At 39.9% G+C, this 21,601-nt stretch overlaps 1 protein-coding gene across 1 annotated transcript in view; it reads right to left on the bottom strand.

The window, feature by feature from the left end:
* LOC134346809 (endothelin receptor type B-like) overlaps positions 1-21,222 on the bottom strand; it is a 40,223-nt gene extending 19,001 nt beyond the window's left edge. Inside the window, exons 1-2 of the mRNA XM_063048500.1 lie at positions 20,889-21,222; positions 19,951-20,489 (exon numbers count right to left, since the gene is read on the bottom strand). Coding sequence (XP_062904570.1) covers positions 19,951-20,403 — 453 coding nt within the window. The 5' untranslated portion in view covers positions 20,404-20,489; positions 20,889-21,222. The remainder of the gene's footprint in view (positions 1-19,950; positions 20,490-20,888) is intronic.
* Between the last annotated feature and the right edge of the window lie 379 nt (positions 21,223-21,601).

Below are 21,601 nucleotides of genomic sequence, written 5' to 3' on the forward strand. Positions count from 1 at the left end.
ATTTCAACTCCAAACTGGTAATCCTATAGCTAGATGGTTGTAATTTTTTTTTTGCAGTTCATATGGCTTGACTGCAGGGCAGAGGCTATTTATCTCACAGTCTGCATTTCCATCTGGCAAAGCTTTGCTCCGGGAACACCATGTAACTGAATTTCAAATAATATTTCATCCAACACTTGATACTATTTTGTTCTATTTTGATTCTCTCAAATCCTAGTTATGTCATTTCTGAAGATCTCTCAACATGTCTTCATCCATTACTGCCGCAGGTTATTCTAATTCTTTTTCCATATTTGAAGACTTCCTGAGAAAACAATGATGCTTGGTAGAACCATTTTATTTACACGATGAGCATTTTTTCAATGAATTTGCTGTGCTCTGTAAGAGATTTAAGTACCTTTGCACTTATTTATGTTTCCTGGAGAATGGATCCATCATTAAGGACCCCCATCATCCAGGGCATGCTACCTTCAGGAAGGAGGTACAGGATTGATTAACTGATTGATTAATTGATTTTTTTTGATTGAGATACAGGACAGAATAAACCCTTCTGGCCCTTTGAGTCATGCCACCCAGCAATCGCTTGACGTAATGCTAGTTGCTAACCACAGTGACAATTTACAATGACCAATTTATCTACTAACCAGTACGTCTTTGAACTGTGGGAGGAACCCAGAGCATGCAAAGAAAACCTACACAGTCATGGGGAGGATGTACAAACTCCTTGCAAGCAGCAAAAGGAATTGAACCCTGACTCATTAATACTGTAAAACATTGTGCTAACCACTGTGCTACTGTGCCAAGCCTGAAGGTACACACTTAACGATTCAGGAACAGCTTCTTCCCCTCTGCCATTAGGTTTCTGAAAGGACAATGAACCCATGAATACTAACTCACTACTTTTTTTTGCACTGCTTATTTAATTTAACTATTTAATATATACAATATATACTTACTATAATTCATATTTTTTCTATTATTATGTACTGCATTGTACTGCTGCTTCAAGACAACAAATTTCACAACATATGCTGGTGATATTAAACCTGATTTTGATTCAGATTCTATTAATTGTAACAACCTTATATGATGTGATTTACGTTTACATGCTGCTGAGAAATAAATGTAGATTTGAGAAAAAAGGGATTAGAATATAGAACAAGGAAAATTACAGTACGGACAGACCCTCGATTTTGTGCTAACCTTTAAATCTATTCAAAGATCAATCTAACCCTTCCGTCCTACATAACTTTCTATTTTTCTCTCTTATCTTATTAAAAGTGTCTCTGCAGATTGCTCAGAATTCTCTGGCTGGGACAAGTGGAGCAGAAGCCTGAAGAATTTCCCCTATGGTTAACTCAAGAATTACTTGCAGCTCTGAAAATAGGCATCAGTCTGACACTCGAACAAAGAAAAATATCATCTTAAGAAATTTAGCATTTCGACAGAAAGTGTGGGGAACCCTGCCCATAAATACTTCAGGCTGGTGCTGTCACTACAATGAATCATCAGAGAGTCCCGGCTGAAAACCACAAGTGAGACAGGAGAGAAGGTAAACTTCAGCCACCAAATTCAGAGTGGAAGCCCCTCCCACCTTCCACCTTGGGTTCATTTCCCCCCACACCCATCTTCCAATCTCGTCATATCTCCCTTCCCTGTCAAGATATATGAGTCTTTTCCAGCAGGGTCATTAAATAACACTAAATCAGGGCACAGATAAAATGAACCATTGGAATGAGATGACAACATTTATAAGAAGCACAATTAGTTGCCTGTGACAAATTTTGGCTCATTCAGGATACAATCTGTACAAACTGGCTTCATTAGCTCTCACTGTTTTTTCTTTAAGTTTTGTTAATGACTGACATATTACATCAATAAAATTACAAAAAAAAATGTCTGTATGAACACCAGAAAAAGAGGGAAATTCAAAGCGACTAATCAGTGGAAGAACAGTAAGACATAATCAACCATTGTAGTATATGCAATTAATTTATGATGTATATTAACAGAAAAGGTTTTAAACAACATCTTATTAATTAGGGCATAAAAATTGTGTAGTAAAAGGAAAAAAGCCACTAGCCTATCAAATTCATTTTATCTAGGAAATTGACTTCTGCAGTTAATCCCATCTGTTATGCATTGATTCTCTTATTCTTCAACCCACTATCTCAGATGTCAGTAGTTTGTTTCTGATTGTAAACCATTATGATGCAACAGATAAGGATATAATTACTATGAGTGAACTTAGTAGAAGAAGGAAGGGATTTATATTTATATTGCAATTATGAAATCCCACAGTTTTTTAATTAATCCACTATCTTTGAAGTTTAGTCTCTGTCAAGTAGATAAAAGTGAAATGTAAACTATTTTCAGCAAAGTACTACAGATGGAAAATGAATGACACATCTTAGGCAGCATTATCTGAGAAAGACACATTTGCCAAGTTAATGAACTTTCTTAGCAAAGAGTACCATCTTATCTTTCCTTTCTATCTGAACAGGCAGATGGGATTCTTAACTTTTTCATCTCTTTCCATTGAAGCCTATAGCAAATATCAGCCAGCTAAAGGTAAAACCTACCTGTTTTTTATTAGATGTGAATCCAAAATAGCATTGACTGTCTCAGCCCAAGATGGCAATCTTCCACGATCTTATTAATCAGTACTTACTAAATGCTTTAAGTTATTAATCTGAGAGGCCTGTACTAAATTGTGCACCTCCCAGTTAAAGAACTCTGTCAATTTTCAGCCCAGTTTTTCGATGCTGAGCAGTGCCCCTCTCACATCCTCACACACTGATGCTCTCTGTCACTTGCTCAACTTTCCTGTTTTTTTGCCCACTTCCTATTCATTTTAAATTGTGGATTAAATTATCTCATTTGCTTTGCCAAGAACATACTAAGAACTCACACATGGGGCCTACAAAAAGACTGCTGCCCTTCCAAGTGCGGAGTTAATTGTCTAATGTAAGGATGGAAAGATTCCAGATGTGCATAATCTTAATCACAGAACAGCTTGCAGCAGTTTAACACACTATGATGCAGTGCAAGCTATCATGGATAATCTTGGAAGGCCTTGCAAAATAACTTACACAGCCCATGAAATATATATAAAAAAAACTACATATGGTGGAATTCTAGAAAATAAATATAAAAGTACTCAGCAGGTCAGGAAACATCTGTGGCGGGAAAAGCTCAGGTTGATGATCTTTTATCAAAACAATTGATCAAGGGCCAACAACACTGAACTCTTAATCCTTTTAATTTTGTTGATGAGTGATGCTTGAACTGCCAACCATGAAGTAACTGACTCATTTCTGGCTTATTTTCAAAAGCTGTGATATTTTTATTGTGGATGTTCACTCTTGACTTCACATTCTCCTTAGTATGCTCCCTGCACCTTATTGTCTGCCTGCACTGTAATCATGGAACTACATTCTCCTTTCTGTAAACATAAGAGACTCTTCAGATTCTGGAGATCTGGAGGAACACACACAAAATGCTGGAGAAACTCAGCAGGCCAGGCAGCATCTATGGAAATGAGTAAACAATCGATGTTTCAGGTCAATACCCTTAATCAGCATTGGAAAAGAAGGGACAGAAACCAGAATAAGAAGCTGGCGGTAGGAGAAGGTATAGGAAATTAGAGAGAAGATGGATAGAAGGAGCAACACCTCAGTTTGCATCTGGGTAACCTCCAACCTGCTGGAATAATCATCAATTTATCTAACGACCGGTAATTAAAACCGCCTTTCCTTTCCTCTTCTTATATTCTCCACTCTAGCTTCCCTCTCACCTCTCCTCTTTTCCTTACCTGTCCATCACCTCCCCTACTGTCCTTCCTCCTTCCCTTTCTCCCATATGCCACTCTCTTCCCCTATCAGATTCCTAATTCTCCAGCCCTTTAACCGTACCACCATCGTCTCCCTGTTTCATTCTTCCTCCCCCACCCCCCCAACAACCTGGCTTCACCTATTACATTGTATTCCTTCATCTCTCCCTATCTTCTTATTCTGGCGTTATCATCCTTTCTTTCCAGTCTTGATGAAGGGCCTCAGCCCGAAACATCAACTGTTTATTCATTTCCATAGATTCCATTGTGATTTTCCATTCTCCATTCGGTTAGGCTTTTCCCTTGTATTATCTTGATGTGCCGGTGTGGTGAAATGATCCACATGGATGGCATATAAAACAAGGTTTTTTTCCTCTGTACCTTGAATCTTCTGATAATAATAAATAGATTTCTAATTACCAAAACCCACAATCAAAAACACTGCCCATCAGTAGTAGTAGTAGTAGTAGTATCATTAAGGAGCCTCACCATCCAGGCCGTGCCTTCTTCTCATTGCTGCCTTTAGGGAGGAGATGGAGAAACCTGTAGACACACACTCAACTCCTCCATCAGATTTCCGAATAGACCATGTCCCACGAGCACTATGTCACTTTTTGCACTACTTATTTATTTTGTTAATAATTCTTAGAGTTAGAGAGTCATAGAATATTACAGCACAGATTCATTCCCTTCAGCCCATCTAGTCCATGCTGAACCATTAATCTGCCTAGTTCCATCGATTTGCAACCGGGCTATAACCTTCCATTTCTTCTCCCATCCATGTACCTAACCAAATGTCCTTTAAATGTTGAAATTGATCCCGTATCAACCACTTGTGCTGGCAGTTTGTTCCACATTCTCACCACCCTCTAAGTGAAGAAGATCCTGCTCATGTTCCCCTTAAACATTTCACCTTTCAGCCTTAACCCATGATTTCTAGTTGTACTCTCTTTGGAAAAAGCCTGCTTGCATTTACCCTATCGATACTCACTCATAGTTCAGTAACCTCCATCAAATCTCCACACAAACTTCTATGTTCTAGGAAATAAAGTCCTACCCAATTCTACCTTTCCATATAATTCTGATCCTCATGCCCCAGCAACATCCTTGTGAATTTTTCCATATCTTTCAACCTTATTTATATCTTCCCTGTAGATAGGTGACCAAAACTGCATAAAATACTCCAAATTAGACCTCACCAACATCTTTTACAATTCGACATGACATCCCAACACCTGTACTCAATACATAGATTTATGAAGACTAACGTGCCAAAAGCTTTCTTTCTGACTCTATCTACCTGTGACGCCACTTTCAAGGAATTAAGGATCTCTATTTCTAGATCCCTCTGTTCTACTGTGCTCCTCAGTGCCCTACCGCTCATGTAAACCCGACCGTGGTTGGACCTTCCAAAGTGCAACACTTTACAGATAGCTGCATTGAATTCCAACTGCCATTTTTCAATCCATTTTTCCATGATGAGAACATACGAACTCTGTACTCTCAATATTTCAATTCTGAAGGCCTCCCACTTACGACGTACATCTTTGCCAGAAAACAACAGGTCCAGATCCTTTCTGATGCCATCAAAATTAGCCTTTCTCAAATGTAGAATCTCAACCCAAGCACCAGACCTATCCTTTTCCATTATTACCTTGAAACTAATGGCATTATGTTCACTAGTTGCAAAATGTCCCCTACACAAACATTTGTCACCTGCCCTATCTCATTCCCGAATAGGAGATCTAATATCGCACTCTTTCTAACTGGGACTTCCATGTATTTATTAAGGAAATTTTCCTGAGCACATTTGGCAAACTCTTTCCCATCCAGCCCTTTTACAGTATGGGAGTCCCAGTCAATATGTGGAAAGTTAAAGTCACTTACTATCATAATCTTATGTTACTTGCAACAGTCTGAAATCTCTCTACAAATTTGTTCCTCTAAATCCTGCAGACTGTTGGGTTGTCTATAATATAATCCCATTAACGTGGTCATAACTTTTTTATTCCTCAGTTCTACCCATCAATCCTCACCAGATGAACTCTCTCGTCTGTCCTGACTGAGCACTGACGTGAAATTTTCCCTGACTAGTAATGATCTCTCCCCCTCTAATCCCTTCCACTACATCACACCTAAGGCAATGGAACTCTGGAATACTAAGCTGCCAGTTTCCCTCCTGCAACCAAGTCTCATAAATAGCTACAATGCCATAATTCCATGTGTCGATCCATGCTCCAAGCTCATCCGCCTTTCCTACAATACTCCTTGCATTGAAGAATACGCAGCTCCAAATATTAGTCTCACCATGCTCAACCTTTTGATTCCTAACTTTGTATGTAGGCTTAACAACATTATTCTCCATAACCACTCCACTACCTGCAACTCTCCTCCCCCTGCAACACGAGCTTAAAGCCCCCATGCAGCACTAGTAAACCTTCCTGGTAAGATATTAGACCCCTCCAGTTCAGATGCAAACCATTTCTTCTGTACAGGTCCCACTTTTCCTGGAAGAGAGTTCAATGATCCAAAAATCTGAAGCCTTCCCTACTGTACTATCTCCTTACCCATGTACTAAACTGTATAATCTTCCTATTTCAGACCTCCGTAGCATGTGGCATGGGTAGTAAACCTGAGATCATAACCTTGGAGGTGCTGTCCTTTAAATTAGTACCTAATTCACTGAACTCAGTTTGCAGGAATTGACTCCCCTCCTACCCATGCCATTGGTACCAATGTTGACTACGACCTCTGGCTGCTCACTCTCCCATTTAAGAATGCTGTGGGCTCGATCCAAGATGTCCCAGACCCTGGGATCCAGAAGACAACATACCATCAGGGAATCTCATTCTAATCCACAGAACCTTCTTTCTGTTCTCTTAACCGATGAATTTTCTATCACTACAGCCCACTTCATCTCCCTGCTTCCCTTCTGAGCCACAAAGCCAGACTCAGAGCCAGAGACCTTACCGCTGACTAGCGACCTCTATGAGGTCAACCCATCCTACAGTATCCAAGCGGTATGCCTGTTGTTGACAGGAATGGCCACAGGGATACTCTGCATTGGCTGCCTATCCCCTTTCCCCCTCCTGACAGTCACCCTGTTACCTGTGCTCTACACCTTGGATGTAACTACCTCCTTGAACGTCCTTTCTATCAACCCCTCAGACACCCCAATGATGCAGAGTTCATCTAGTTCCAGCTCCAACTCCATAATGTGATCTGTTAGAAGCTGCAGCTGGATGCACTTCTAGCAGGTGTAGTTGTCAGGGAAACTGAAGGTCTCCCTGCCTTGCCACATCCTGCAAGAGGAGCATTCTACTAACCTGCCTGGCATCCCCACTGCATTAAATGTGCAATGATAAAGAAGAAAATAAATAAGAAGAACTAGACCTATGGCCTATGCATCTTCACGGCGAAGACTTGGTGGGCCAAAGCCTCACCTTCCCACTCAGACACTGATCCACTCACATAATAGCCGCTCTACTTAAACCTAACTTCTTTTTATTGGACCTTACCATGTGCCTAATGATGTGCTATCTAATGCCTCCTTGGAAACTGATGCACAAAATGCGCTGACTGCCCACGCTCCCTTCTTTAATGCTCTATCTCCCTCTCTCTCTATGCAATCCAATGTCTACTTGGGAATTGTGGCAAACAGAATGTAAATTTTGTATTTTTCTGTTTCTTATTGTAACTTATAGTAAATATTTATGTATTGTACTGTACAATACATTTGCAGATCAATACATTTCACAACATAAATCAGTAATAATAAACCTGATTCTGATTCTGATCAAAATGGCAAGCATTTACTTTTGACGAGTGAATTCCTATATGTAAGCTTAGTGGCAACAATTTCTTATGGGAACCTTCACATGCTTCCTATATAACTACTCTGCAAATGAATCACACACTTCAATGTGGTGATCTCATTGCAAATCCAGATGTTGGCAGGCAGGCACAAATTGGGGAGGACCCATAGCATCCAGAGACATTCTCCTTAAACTGTATAATATGCTTGTGAGGCCACCCTTGAGTACTGTGTATAATTTTGGTCTCCATATTTTGTGAGGGATGTGAAGGCTCTGGAGAGAGTCCAGCAAAGGTCTACAGCATATGAGCTATGAAGAAAGATTGAAAAAATTAAATCTTTTTAGCCTAAGTAGACATAGAATAAGAGCAGACATGATAGAAGTGTTCGAAATCATTAACAATATAAGTAAAGTGGATGCCAGTTGCTACTTCAAAACTAATTTGTCTACAAGGACACGGGGCCATAGATAGAGACTGGTAAAAGGGAGATTTCAGAGTAACATCAGGAAACATTTCTTACACAGTGAGTTGTGGACACATAGAACAAACTACCTAGTTGTGTGGTTGAGAGTAGTACCTTAGAGACTTCCAAATCTAATCTCGATAGTTATTTCAACACACTATGTGAATAGGAGTTTGGCAAGCTTTGATGGGTTAAATGGCCTGTTTTGTCAAAAACTTTCCGATGTTTCAATGTTCTAATGATGGCAAACATTGAACAAATCTGAACCAGAAAATAGACAATACTGTCCAGTTTGGGGATCTGCAATTGATTGAGTGTTGGTACTCATCAAACTTACTCCATTGTCCAGAAAGTAGAGATTAACCACTTGAATACAGCTTTGAGAATATAGACAGGGGTGTTAATAAATTTTTAGTGTTATTATTCATTTGTCCATAGAATGAGAACTTTGCTGGCAATATTGGCATTTATTTCACATCCCTAATTTCTCTAAACAAAGACCATAAGATATAGGAGCAGAATTAGGCCATTTGCCTCCATTCCCTCTCAGCTCCAATCTCCTTACTTCTCCCTGTATCCCTTCATGCCCTTACTAATCAAGAATCTTTCAAGATCTGCCTTAAATATACCCAATGATTTGGCCTCCACAGCTGCTTGTGGCAATGAATTCCACAGATCCACTATTCTCTAGCTAAAGAAATTCCTCCTCTTCTCCATTAATAAATGGACGTTCCTTTATTCTGAAGCTGTGTTCTCTGTTCTTAGACTCCCTTACCATAGGAAACACCCTCTCCACATCTACGCTGTCGGGGCCTTTCAACATTTGATAGGCTTCAATGAGATCCCCCTTCATTCTTCTGAATTCCGTTGAATTAAGGTCAAGAGCCATCAATCGCTCCTCATATGATAAACCTTTCAATCCCAGAATCATTTTCGTCATCCTCCTTTGAAACCTCTCCAATGTCAGCACATCCTTTCTTAGATAAGGGGCCCAAAACTGCTCACAATACTCCAAGTGAGGCCACACAAGTGTCTTATAAAGCCTTAACATTACATCCTTGCTTTTATATTCTAATCCTCCCAAAATGAATCCAAACTTTGCACTTGCCTTTCTCACCACCGACTCAACCGGTAAATTAATCTTTAGGGAATCCCACATGAGGACTCCCAAGTCCTTTGGAAATAATTAAGAGTTAATTACATCGGTGTGTTAGGTAAAGACAGCAGATTTCATTCCCTGAAGCATTTTTTTAATTCTTCCTAAAATCCAGTGCAGTTTTAGCTGCCTTTGCTAAAAACACCACATGTCAAATTTATTTAAATACTTGAATTTAAATTCCTCAGGACCAATGATGGGGTTCAAACTCATGTCACTGCACCAATGGCCAAAATTCTGGATAAGTCCAGCAGCTTATCCACTTTGCTGGTGTACCATTGGATTTAATTTAATTTTTATCTCCTTTACATATTTTGATTAGCAAAGTATGGAGGGAAAGGTGGACATTCAGAAGTTAGAAAATGTGATAGAAACTTCTACAATGCATTTTTAAGATTAAGAATAACTTTGTTTCTCACATGTACATCAGTGAAGTGTGTCATTTGCATCAACGACCAACACAGTTCGAGGAAGTGCAGGGCAGCCCGTAAGTGTTGCCTTCCTTTCAGCATCAACTTAGCATGCCCACAACTTAGTGGCTCCTACTGGCCTGTAACTCTTTGGAATGTGGGAGGAATCTGAAGAACCCTGAGAAACCCCACACGGTCACAGACAGGACATACAAGTTCCTTACAGACAACAGTGGGAATTGAACCACCGATTACTGGTGCTGTAAAGTGTTGTACTAGCCTCTATGCTACCGTATGGCTCTAGAATTGGTAATACTATATGCTAGGTAGGTCTTAGCATCAAAGAGTTCAGAGAGGATTATAGCTAACTGACGTTCCCATGCCCAAATACACTGACTCAGAAATTCTGTGATAAAGGATATGTAAAATAGTATTGTTTCAGGGCATTCTTACCAATTTTATACCAAGGATCCCCTGACAACTTGCTGAACTCCACAATGTCCCAGTCTAGCTGTGAATTGAGTAAATATTGTATCAGCAAATTTAGTGAAAGCTTTTTTACTGATCTTATATAGCAGAAATGAGAAAGTATTTAACAGTATGTGACAAGTATATGCATTGGGCTTGGCCATTCTGTATAGCTGAATGGAGATGCTATTGGTCGTGTGAGTGAAGGAAGAATAATGGTTTCCAAATTATCATCAGGCTATGACATAAAGGCTATTATAAAACCAGAGCAGATATTCAATTAATCTTTAGTTATTTATTTACCTCTATGAATTACTTTGAAATCAAAATTAATGGAATGAGGGAATCATCCTCCCATGAATGCTAACACTGAGACTACAGTGTGGATCAGTTTGATCATGTGCCCAACCATTTTACCCCAATCAATCAGGCAATGTAGAATGAATTCCGCATGCCTGACTGGAACATGGGATACAACACAATAAAAGGATTTGTACGATATTCATGTTCTTAGTATTATTGGCATGATTTATGAAGTGCTGTTTGAATCATTCTTGCAAACCAAGCTATGGGCATACATATATCACGTGGATAATACCAGATTGGTTGTTGTATACAATAAGAGAACTAATTAGCTTTAAATGCTAAGCTTAGAAAGGTATTATTATTTCAGTACCATTTCAATTTGGTATGCATGTTAATGTTTCCTTTTTTTATATTTCAACTCAGAAAGTCATGCATTACCAACTTAGATTCTCGATGTTCTTAAAAATGTCGGCAGCTCGATGTGGTACATAGCACTGGCATTTTCCCTGTAACGGACAAAAATCCTTCCAGGCAAGTCAGCTCAAATTCAGAAGATTTCAACCTCTTGAGAAAGCCCCAAAGGTGGCATTCCATCTGCTTCTTATGGAGTTGAGAGACAGGACACCAGCTGACTGTGATCAATCCCATAATATTTTGGATTACCCATAAGATCTGCTTGCTAACTTTGTGTTAGGCTAAAACTTTTGAGGGTTCAGTAGTTCCCTTCTTTCAATGGAGAGAAAGAGCGTCTAGGGTTAGGGGGTAAATTTCAGGTAATTTACATTAATTTGAATTTGTTGAGTTAATTGAAATAAATATAACTTTTTTTTGGAGGTTTTAGCGTTTTTCTAAAACTTTTTGTAACTTCTTAGTAATCTTTTCATTAATGTAATTAACTTTGGAATTTCAGAAGTGTTCATGAGCATTCAACCCATCACAGAATTTTGACAATTGGTAAACCGCTAAACAGGGCAAACTGCATACAGACAACGGCAGAAATTGAATCTTGAATGAACACACTGTAAAGTATTACACATTAATTACACTACCATGCCACTTGGCATCCTAACTTCAGTTAGAAGTTTCTACACTCCACAGGACTTCATCAGTAAAGTTACAGCCAACCTCATGGGAGAAGTAACTGTTAAAAGACAGGATCCAATTAAGAGCCAATCCAGTAAAATGGGAAGCAGTAGGCATAGGCAACTCACCACTCCCAGATAATCTCAGGTCAATATTCTTTATGTAAGTGTTTGGGAAATAGTTAATCATTTATAGATACTGGACAGTGCCATATATGCATTCTTCTATTGGCAAAAGAAATAACATCTTTCAATCTAAACAACAATTTTTGCAAGTAAGATATATTATAATTACTCTAGAGGTTGCTACCACATAACTTCAGCGACCTAAATTCAATCCTAACTTCTGCCACTGACAGTGTATGGTTTGTATGACTGCGTGGGTTTCCCCTGAGTTCAGATCCCTCCCACATCAACACATCCAGGGATGCGCAAGTTGTGAGGTAACTGGCCACCATAAATTGTCCTTCATGTGTAGATAAGTGGCTAAACTTGGAAGAGAGCTGATGGGAATGGAGGGATGAACAAAATGATTAGTGCAAATATGGGTGCTTGATGGTCAGTGTGAACTTAGTATACAGTAACTGATGCTTCTTTTAAATCATTCGAGAGTTAAGACGATGAATCAACTTTCTATCTTGCCTACAAGGACAGAAGCTTTGCTCTGGAGCAGGGGTTCCCAACCTACTTTATGCCATGGACCAATACCATTAAATAAGGGGTCTGTGGGCCCCAGGTTGGAAAACCCTGCTCTAGAGGTTTACAGTTTTTTATGAACCATTGACTAAATCATAAAGCATACAAAAATGTTATAGCGCTAATTGACTGATGTGAGTGAGGATCTTACTCAGTTCATGCAACTCGAGCTACACTTGCATTAAACAATGTAATACTCAGACTAGATCCCATATCAACCCTGTTGTGGACGGTGTGTATCATAGGCACATCCACATATCAAGACAAAAGGAAAGAACGAAGCTGTAACTATACCCAATTAATCAAAATCAGTATTCACTACTGTCTAGAAAACAACTCATTGTTGAAAATGTAATGATAGTTTAACTGTTGCAATCTCATTGGAAGCTACAGCATAGCTCCCCAGTCATCCAATTTCTCAATTTCCTATACCTTTCATGAACCAATGTACATTTGCACACATTATCTAATATGATTTTTTTTAATCCCTTGGCATTAATCAGGATTTTATCCAAGATAAATACAACAAAGTTTGACTCAGACTTTGGAAAGAGCTGTCAGAATATATGATGAAAAACTTGGCTGAAGAGATTGATTTTAAGGAGGATCTTACAGAGGATAGAGATAGCAAAGAAATAATCAGCTGGCATCTTCACCTAGATACCTTCTGGTAAGAAAATAAAGATTAAACTGTATGTTTATGAAATCACAAAATTTGAATCAAACTTCATACTTTCAAGACAATATTTAAAACTGGCTGTGTTTATTTTTAAATTTGATTTACAGTAAGTAAATAAGTAGCAAAGTGGGTGGGCAATGCTAATGGAACTGATGTTTCTTTCCCATGTCTGTCCATGCCCTGAACCACAGTAATTATCTTCAAATCTTAGAATTCCATTCCTGTTATCTCCTAATTTTTTTAAACTACTACAACTGATATTGTATATGGTTCCCACACCTTAAGCTGTTTTACAATCCAACTTCAACCCCAGGATCAAAAGTCTGCCTTACCATTGCAAACGATTCCTTTCCTATCTGTGTTACTGATTGTATTTCCATTGCTGAGGTCTCTGTGTGCTTTATTTCACCTTTGCTTTCACACAAAAAGGCTGTAAGAGCCTTTTAGACAAAACAGAAGCAACAAAAGATGTTGACAAGAGGGAAATAAGCCTCCTTAGGTCCTTCAAACACAATGCAGCCTTTGTTTAGATTAACTACCAGTGTGACCTCCAAAAACTCTGATATATCCTTTCCTGAATCAGTCTCTCCACATCTTGTTTCTTCTAACCTGATTTTGCAACCCATGACAAAACAAATTCTTCTTTTTAGATCATTGTCCTTAGCTTAGCTCATAAGTAGCAAAAGCAGTTGTCTTTCAAGGTACCACTTCCACTTTTGACTCTTGACCCAGAGCACACCTGCATTCAAAGGCTCCTTCTAACTTAAAATGTTTGAATCCCATCACAAGCTTGGACTTCTTATCTCCAGCTACTTTATAACTTTCTTCTGTCTGCATGTCATAAATCGGTCCTTCCCTTCCTGATGCCCTTTTCCTTTAAGAGTCTCTGTAAGAGAGTTCTGTTAAAGAGTCCCTGACCTGAAACATTTCTTTCTACACAAGCTTCCCCAGTATTTTTTGCTTTTATGTCTTTAAAACAGAGCTCTGACCCAGCTTGTGCTTGTCCCTCCAGGGTTTTTTTTTGTATCCTTCACATACCTATATAAGAGTTCTGTGTCTCCCTGCATTACATTAGCTGTTAAAATACCTGTGATGATGCAGTATACTAGATGGGGAGGGGAGGGGTGTTCTGTCAAAAATGATATTATAATTACTAAAACTCAAAGTGACAGCTTACTCAATAAGGAACTTTGAAAAGGTATTTACTGACAAAAACTGCTGAATTGTGTAGAAAGTTAAAGATTTATCTAAATTACTATAGATTCCAAAGTCAAGCTCTGCCACAACTTGCCGGATTGCATGATCTGCTTCCACTTTTGGGTTTTTCTGACCTCCCTTTTGGCAATGAGTGCTTCTTGCCTCCTGCTGACTCAGGCATCAGATTCACCTGTTTCTACATCATACCCTGTGAAAAATTTTGACAGCCCATGGTATCATGCAGAGAGAGGAGCTGCTGCCTCTCATTAGTGATCAATCCAGGATTTACCTGAAGACTATACGGGTTTCCTAACTTTTTTCTCTCAAATGTCTACAAAATGTACAGTAGTTTGGTGGGTTAATTAACCACCATACATTGCTTCTGCTGTAATAGTGAAGTTGATGGAAACATTGAAGGCGGGGGATGGGGGGAGGGAGAGTAGATTGAAACAAAGATTAGTGAAGAAAGGGGATTGATCTGTGAACCAGCATAGCCTTGATGAGACAATGGTTTCCTTTGTTATACGGAAATCTGAAAAAAATACAAAACAATCACATTCCTAACTCGAAAGAATAAATTGCAATGTACAGAGGGGTGTATATTATCAAGGCAAACAAGCCACAGACATCATTTAAGGTACTTAAAAAAAATTTAAATACTTATGCAACTTAAGCTGTTATTTTCTCCCTTGACTTTTGACTTTTACAAATTATTAAAATTAATAAAACTTAACATTGCTTCTGAAAAATTTTGTCTGCTCTTTGTTCAACTCAGTTGCAATTTTTCTTTAAAATTCATCCATTGTTGGTGTTGCAGAGAAGAATCTTGTGAAGTTCGTAGCTTTCAAATTATGTGGCAAAGCAGAGGAAACAAGTGGAAAAATGTGGAAAATATTTCTCCATTGGGTAGGTTCCACATTGCTGTGTAATGGGTCTATCCTGTAAAATGTGGATTTGTAGATATGTATAGACTCTGCAGGTAAGGAATTAATACATACACATCCTCAGTGGCCACTTTATTAGACACCTCCGGTACCTAATAAAGTAGACACTGAGGGTGTGTTCATTGTCTGTAACCCATCCATTCAAGGTTCAATGTGTTGTACATTCAGATATTATTTTCTGTACACCACTATTGTAATGCATGGTTATTTGACTTATTGTCGCCTTCCAGTCAGCTTGAATCAGTCGGGTCATTCTCCTCTAACTCATTCATTAACAAGGCATTTTCGCTCACAGAATTGTTTCTCATGGATATTTTATTTTGGTTTTCACCTCATTCTCTGTAAACTCCAGAAAAGGGGTTCCCAACCCTTTTTATGCCATGGAGCTTTACTATTAACTGAGGGGTCTGTAGACTCTAAGTTGGGAACCTCTACTGTAGAGACTGTTCTGTGTGAAAATCCAGGAGATCAGCACTTTCTAAGATAATCAAACCACCCTGTCTGGCACCAGCAAACATCCTGAGGTCAAAGTCACATAGGTCACATTTCTTCACATTCTGATGTTTTGTCTGAGCAACAACTAAACTTCTTGACCATGTCTGTATGCTTTTGTGTGTTGAGTTGCTGCCACATGATATTTGCATTTACAGGCAGGTGTGTAGGTTTCCCTAATAAAGTGGCCACTTCCTCACCTGCACTGCACCCCCTTTGCCGCACTGATGTTTTGTGGCCCCACAGCTATCAACAATCTCCACGCTCCTGCTCCACAAACATCCCACAGACAGAGCTGAGTGTTGCTGATATCCAGACACCTTGGCAGTGCAATCTAATGTGCAGCTCTTGCATCACCCTCTCAACAATAGCATGCTTAAATGACATTTGGACAGGTACATGGATTGGAAAGGTTTAGAGGGTTATGGACTTAATGCAGGGCAATAGTTCACTTAAACAACCTAGTCAGCACAGATAAGTTGGGCCAAAGAGCCTGTTTCCATACCATATAAGCCTAATGATTATTGATAGTTCCAATAGTTGATAAGATCAGAAGATGTGCTAGGGAAGGGTAGCAAAATGTAACATAGAAAGGGCAGAAATTTTTTAAATATAGGAACAGGAGGACTAAATCTACCAGGTAACATAAAGGTGAAAAGAAATAAAAATAATAGATATCATTGGGCCATAAAGAAATTCAGCACAGAAGAAGGCTCTTCAGTCTACTCAATCTATAACCAGTCCTCAACCACTCATTTACACAAATCCACTAGTGCCATTCACCATACGTTATAGCAACCTCCCTAATTTCTGCCACTCACCTACATCCTAGTGAGAATTTGCAGTGTTTGGCATGTGGGAGGAAATCATAGCACCCAGAGGAAACCCACGGCATCACAGGGAGAAGCATGCAAACTCCACACAGAAAGCACCCAAGGCCAGGATTGAATCTGAGTTTATGGCACTGTGAGGCAGTGGTTCTATTAGGTGCATCACTGTGTTCCCATAATGCATTTATCATGGTCAACCTTTCAACCTGTGATTCAGTGTGACCAAGCTTAAACAGCATGCGTTTGTTGCCTTTGAATTATGAAGAGTTCACAGTTTTTGGTTTGTGTAGCAAAAACAGATTGTTCACAGTGACACTTCAATAAAGAGCATGTCATGTTAATGGCCATCTCCATTGTTTGAGTCTAATGAAATGGAGAATATATATTGAAGCAAAACAATAGGCAGCAAATGTAACTTAGAAAAGTTTTAAAAAACGAACAGTGCTTGTTATATGATTTAATTTATGCAGCTGTATCCTTTCCACAGACTTCCTGTTATGACAATGTAGACATTTCATAGAGTTCTATATCACTTGCAAAGCTGAACAAACATTTTTAATATTAGTGATCAAAGCAGTTTTAAAGTGATGATGGTGGATGTATGTGACATTTCCGAATAAACGTCACGGCCTAAACAACACAAACATATGAAAGCATATGTAATATTATTCAGGTATGTTCATATTTGCAGTCATTTTAAATAGTTTATGATACTTAAGATGAAATCTCTTAAGAATCTCAAGCAAAGTGCATGAACAAGATGGATACACTCAGTCCCATTGTAGCGAATAGGACATAAGGTCAGGGAGGGCAATCAACACTAATATCCTAGCAGTCATTTAGTGTGGGCAACTTAAGACAAACCTCTCCCCACTTAATTTCTACTAATGGTTTGTGACAAATAAAATCTGATAATGTATTAAACTATAGCTTAATTGCTCATCAAGTATGACACTGCTGCATGCAGAAGTAGACATTTTCCTGGTCCAATTTAAGATTAAAACTGAAATGCTTTGTGTTGTCATTAAGTTTAGAGCGTGTAGGTAAGATTCATTGCTCATTGGCACAGTTCTGTGCGCATTACCTCTGACTTCTTTCACAATACATTGGCTGCATGTACTGCCTGGACCAGTTGGGATTTTTTCAATGTCCAGTTAGCTGTTTCAAATAAAGAAGTACATGTGCTGCAGTTGGATACCAATATCAGTTAAGCTAGTGTGTGAGAAATACCAGAAGTCATTACTTTTGAAGACTGATGGGTACTTAAACTACACGGGAATTGAAGGGTATGGGAAGAGAGTGGGAAAGTGATATTGAGGCCAAAATTGAATCAGACTACCTTTTGTTGGATAGTGGATTAGGTTAAATGGGTTGTTGGCTCACTCCTGCCATTCCTTAAGTACCTATGAATTCTTTTCATTTCACATTGCTTAATTAAAAGTCAATTAAGTCTATTCTTTTCTACGCTGATTATATATAAGAGGATTCGTCTATTTTCTAACCAAAAAGAAAGTAGGGTGTAAATGAGATTAGTATGTTAAATTAATGATGTAGGATCCAATTATACTAGGTGTCATTTTCAGCATCTCTGAAAGACTGAGTTACACAGAATGCTTTAATAGACTAGAACTCATACTATGTTAACTGGAAAAATGTCCACAAACACATTTGAACATAGAACATAGAACTGCACAGCGCAGTACAAGCTCTACAGCCCACAATGTTGTGCCAACTAATATAAGCTTTTTCACAAACTCTTCCCTCCTACACATCTCATAACCCTCTGTTTTTCTTACATCCACATGCCTATCTAAGAGTCTTTTAAACGTCCCTGTTTCAGCCTCTAGCACCAGAAATGACAGTGCATTCCAGGTAAATACCACTCTTTGTAAAAAAATACCTTTGACATCTCCCATAGAATTTCCTCTTCTCACCTTCAATGGATGACCTCCAGTATTGGCCATTGCCATCATGACAAAAAAAAATGCTGTTGTCCACTCTAGCTACATCTCTCATAATGCTATACACTAATGAAGGCCAACACACCATGCACCTTCATAATCACCAGATCAACTTGTGCTGTAACTGCGAGGGATTAATGTTCTGTTGTAACCCATGACAACATTCTACACTATCCACAACACCACCAACCTTGGTGTTAAATCTGCAAATTTATTAATCCACCCTTCCACTTCCTCATCCAAGTCATTGATAAACGTTTCAAAGAGCAGGGGTCCCAGAACAGATTCTTGTAGAATGCCGCTGGTCACCAACCTTAGGCAGAATACACTCCATCTGCAAACGTACTAACACCCCCTGCCTTCTGCGGGAAAGCCAATTCTGACCGCATGCAGCCAAGTTTTTTTTTCTGGATCCCATGCCTCCTGACTTTCTGAATGAGCCTACCATGAGAATCCTTGTCAAATGCCTTAATATAATCCACATACACCATATCCACTCCTCTGCCACTATCCATATGCTTTTGTCACTTCCCTCTAAGAATTCAGTCAGGCTCCTGAGGCAAGACTAGTCCCTCACATGCCATGGCTATCCCTAATCAGACTATGCCTCTCCAAATGTTTGTAGGGCAGAAAGTGGCAAGAATTGATGGGGGGGGGGGGTGGGGGGGCGGTGGGAGAGAGAGAGAGAGAGATTTAACTGTAAATTTAAAAAATAAACAGGACTAGTAGGTTTCTAAATCCTTGATAGCAATATATATCTGAGGGAATGGACTTCACTTTCCGCAATAGCTCAGCTTGAAATGCCAGACACTGTTTGGCAATAATTAAAACATATCACGTCATTAAATAGGATATTTAGACTGGAATGGACATTAATTTGCTCTGACTGGTTTAGTTCCATCTGGCTTTCAAATACAGAAACTTCTACCGCTAGTTAGTCAGGCAGTGAAATGCCGTCTTTACAAAGCATCACCACAAATCAGGCAGTAGCTTTGGGATATCGACATCAAACCGCACATCGGCCCGTATCTAAAGTTACTTACTGTACATACAGCAGATCCGTGACATCGGACGCTCCACACTTTAAAGAGCAAAGTCTAATCCATTTGTAAAGATGCAGAAAATTATTATTTTCTAAAAAAAAGTCAAGAAAACGGTATATATTCCTTTCAGAAGTCACCACGTAAAATGACCAACAGAGGAATGAGACACATTTACGGCTTCATTGCAGACTTGTCCTAAAGTTAATCGTCAAGCAATGCGAAGGGGAGGGGGCTTTCAAAAATTCTTCTAAAGTTCTTACTTGTAATAGTAAGAACAAGTGAGCCGTGGTCTCACGCACGTTCAAGCGTGTACACAGAACAGTGACACTATATCCGCGCACATATAAAGTGAATCTATAATCGATTTAACTGCGTTACAAATGTTTGTACCGATCCGGATTCATTCTGACGGTTTCGGTAGTGGAGCTGCATAAAAGTAGAAACATGCTTAAAGTGTAAAACGTGCACCGTCCCTGACCACAAACTCTCAGCCACCTCGATATCACTGACCTGCGTTTACCTAACAGCAGGAGATCAGCTAGCAGTTTCTCCGCATTCAGGTCCCCTTGTCTTACCTTGTACACGGTGATGGGGATGTCGATGACGATGTGCAGCAAATCCCCAAGAGCCAGGCTGGCTATCAGGATATTGGGGCCGTTCCTCATGTACTTGTTTTTGTAAATGATTCTCAGTAGCGTGGAGTTACCGATTATCCCCACCACGAACACCATGCAGGACACTATGGTGTTGATGTACTTGAAGGTGTCCTTGATCTCTGGCCGCTGTTTGCACATTGGACGGAGCCTGTCCCGGGTCACGTTTACGCTGTGCAAGTTTGAATTGTGAGCAGTCAGGTTGAAGTTTACGGGTATCTTGTGGGGAGTGGGTGCGACCGTGTGCCAGAATGTAGGTCGCGCTTTTATACCATGCTCAGGGTCGATGTGCCCTTCCTGGCCCTGGGCAGTGCAGATGGAGATTTCACCCATGATGAGGAGGAACAGTCCAGCAAGAGCTCCAGAAGGCACCATTCTGAACGTCCCGACACTGACGGTCAGTCCCAATAACTGGGAACTCGAAAAGTTTTCCACATATAAGTTATAACAGAGAGGAGGGGCTAGGGAGGAGAGCAGACAACATGGGATTATACCTCAGAAAACGTCCAACCAATTCCACTGGCTTCCTTCAAACTCCTGTAGGGGCCGAGGGGGTTCGATTTGTCACGGCTATTGGCTAGTCTCTCACTCAAAGTTCAGTCAAGTTCCGATAAGATCGACTGTGATTTTACTAGAGGAAATTATCGCTCAATTGTAGTCACTTTACAAGCAATAGAAGTGGTGAGAAGGGCGACCCTGGTTAATGATGAGGACATGTCAAATGTGGCTAATGTCTTCGTTACCAGCAATGCTTTTCTTAATTTGGACTGATGAATCTGTTATTTTCAACTCTCGGTGTATAACGCCGTCCGGCCCTTAAACTATTTATACTATGTTGTATTCAAGCAGTTTATACTTACATCGATCTTCCCAAAGACCGAGAGAGTGGGTGTGTGACCCTGTATCAGTGTTTGCAGGGCACTGTCCACCCGGATTCGGCACGCTGCTGTTGCAGTACTATCCCGGTCTCAGTCCCGCTCTGGGACTGAACGAACCGATGAAGCTTGCTCTGTTCAGCACTAGCGCGCCGATTCCCGGCGATTCTAATGACAGTCTCCATCAATCAAGGCACACCCCGCCTGCTGAGAGAGCAGTGCATCACCCCGCTCTCCGAACCCTGCGAGCAAACGGCAACCTTTCATTTTTCACCAAAGGGTCTTTGCACGAACACTCGGGCTGACCCGGGCAAGAATGCCACGATTCACAAAGGCAGCGCTTCAACATCAGCAATCTGATCAAAAGGTCGAAGTCGTGGTAGGGACCTGGATTTGGCGCATTGTGACCGGGAAAAGCACCAGCGAGCTCATTCCCACTCACACCGCTTTCTACATTGTGTACATTGGCAGGCGGGCATTGCAAGGAGAGTCGTGCTTGAAATCAAAAGCATTTAAAAAGTACGAGCAAGAATGTATCAGTAAAAGTACCTTTCTTCCCCACCCTCCACCCCATCTTTCTTGGCAGAAAATACTTTGGCTCAGAATGTCCTGGTTTAGGGTTGTTTTACAGAAGCCACTGCATGTTGGGGGAGCCTTAAATACTCTTTCCTGTATCTAAAAGATTCTCTCAGATAATA

Source organism: Mobula hypostoma, chromosome 5, assembly GCF_963921235.1.
Source record: "Mobula hypostoma chromosome 5, sMobHyp1.1, whole genome shotgun sequence".
Lineage (NCBI taxonomy): Eukaryota > Metazoa > Chordata > Chondrichthyes > Myliobatiformes > Myliobatidae > Mobula > Mobula hypostoma.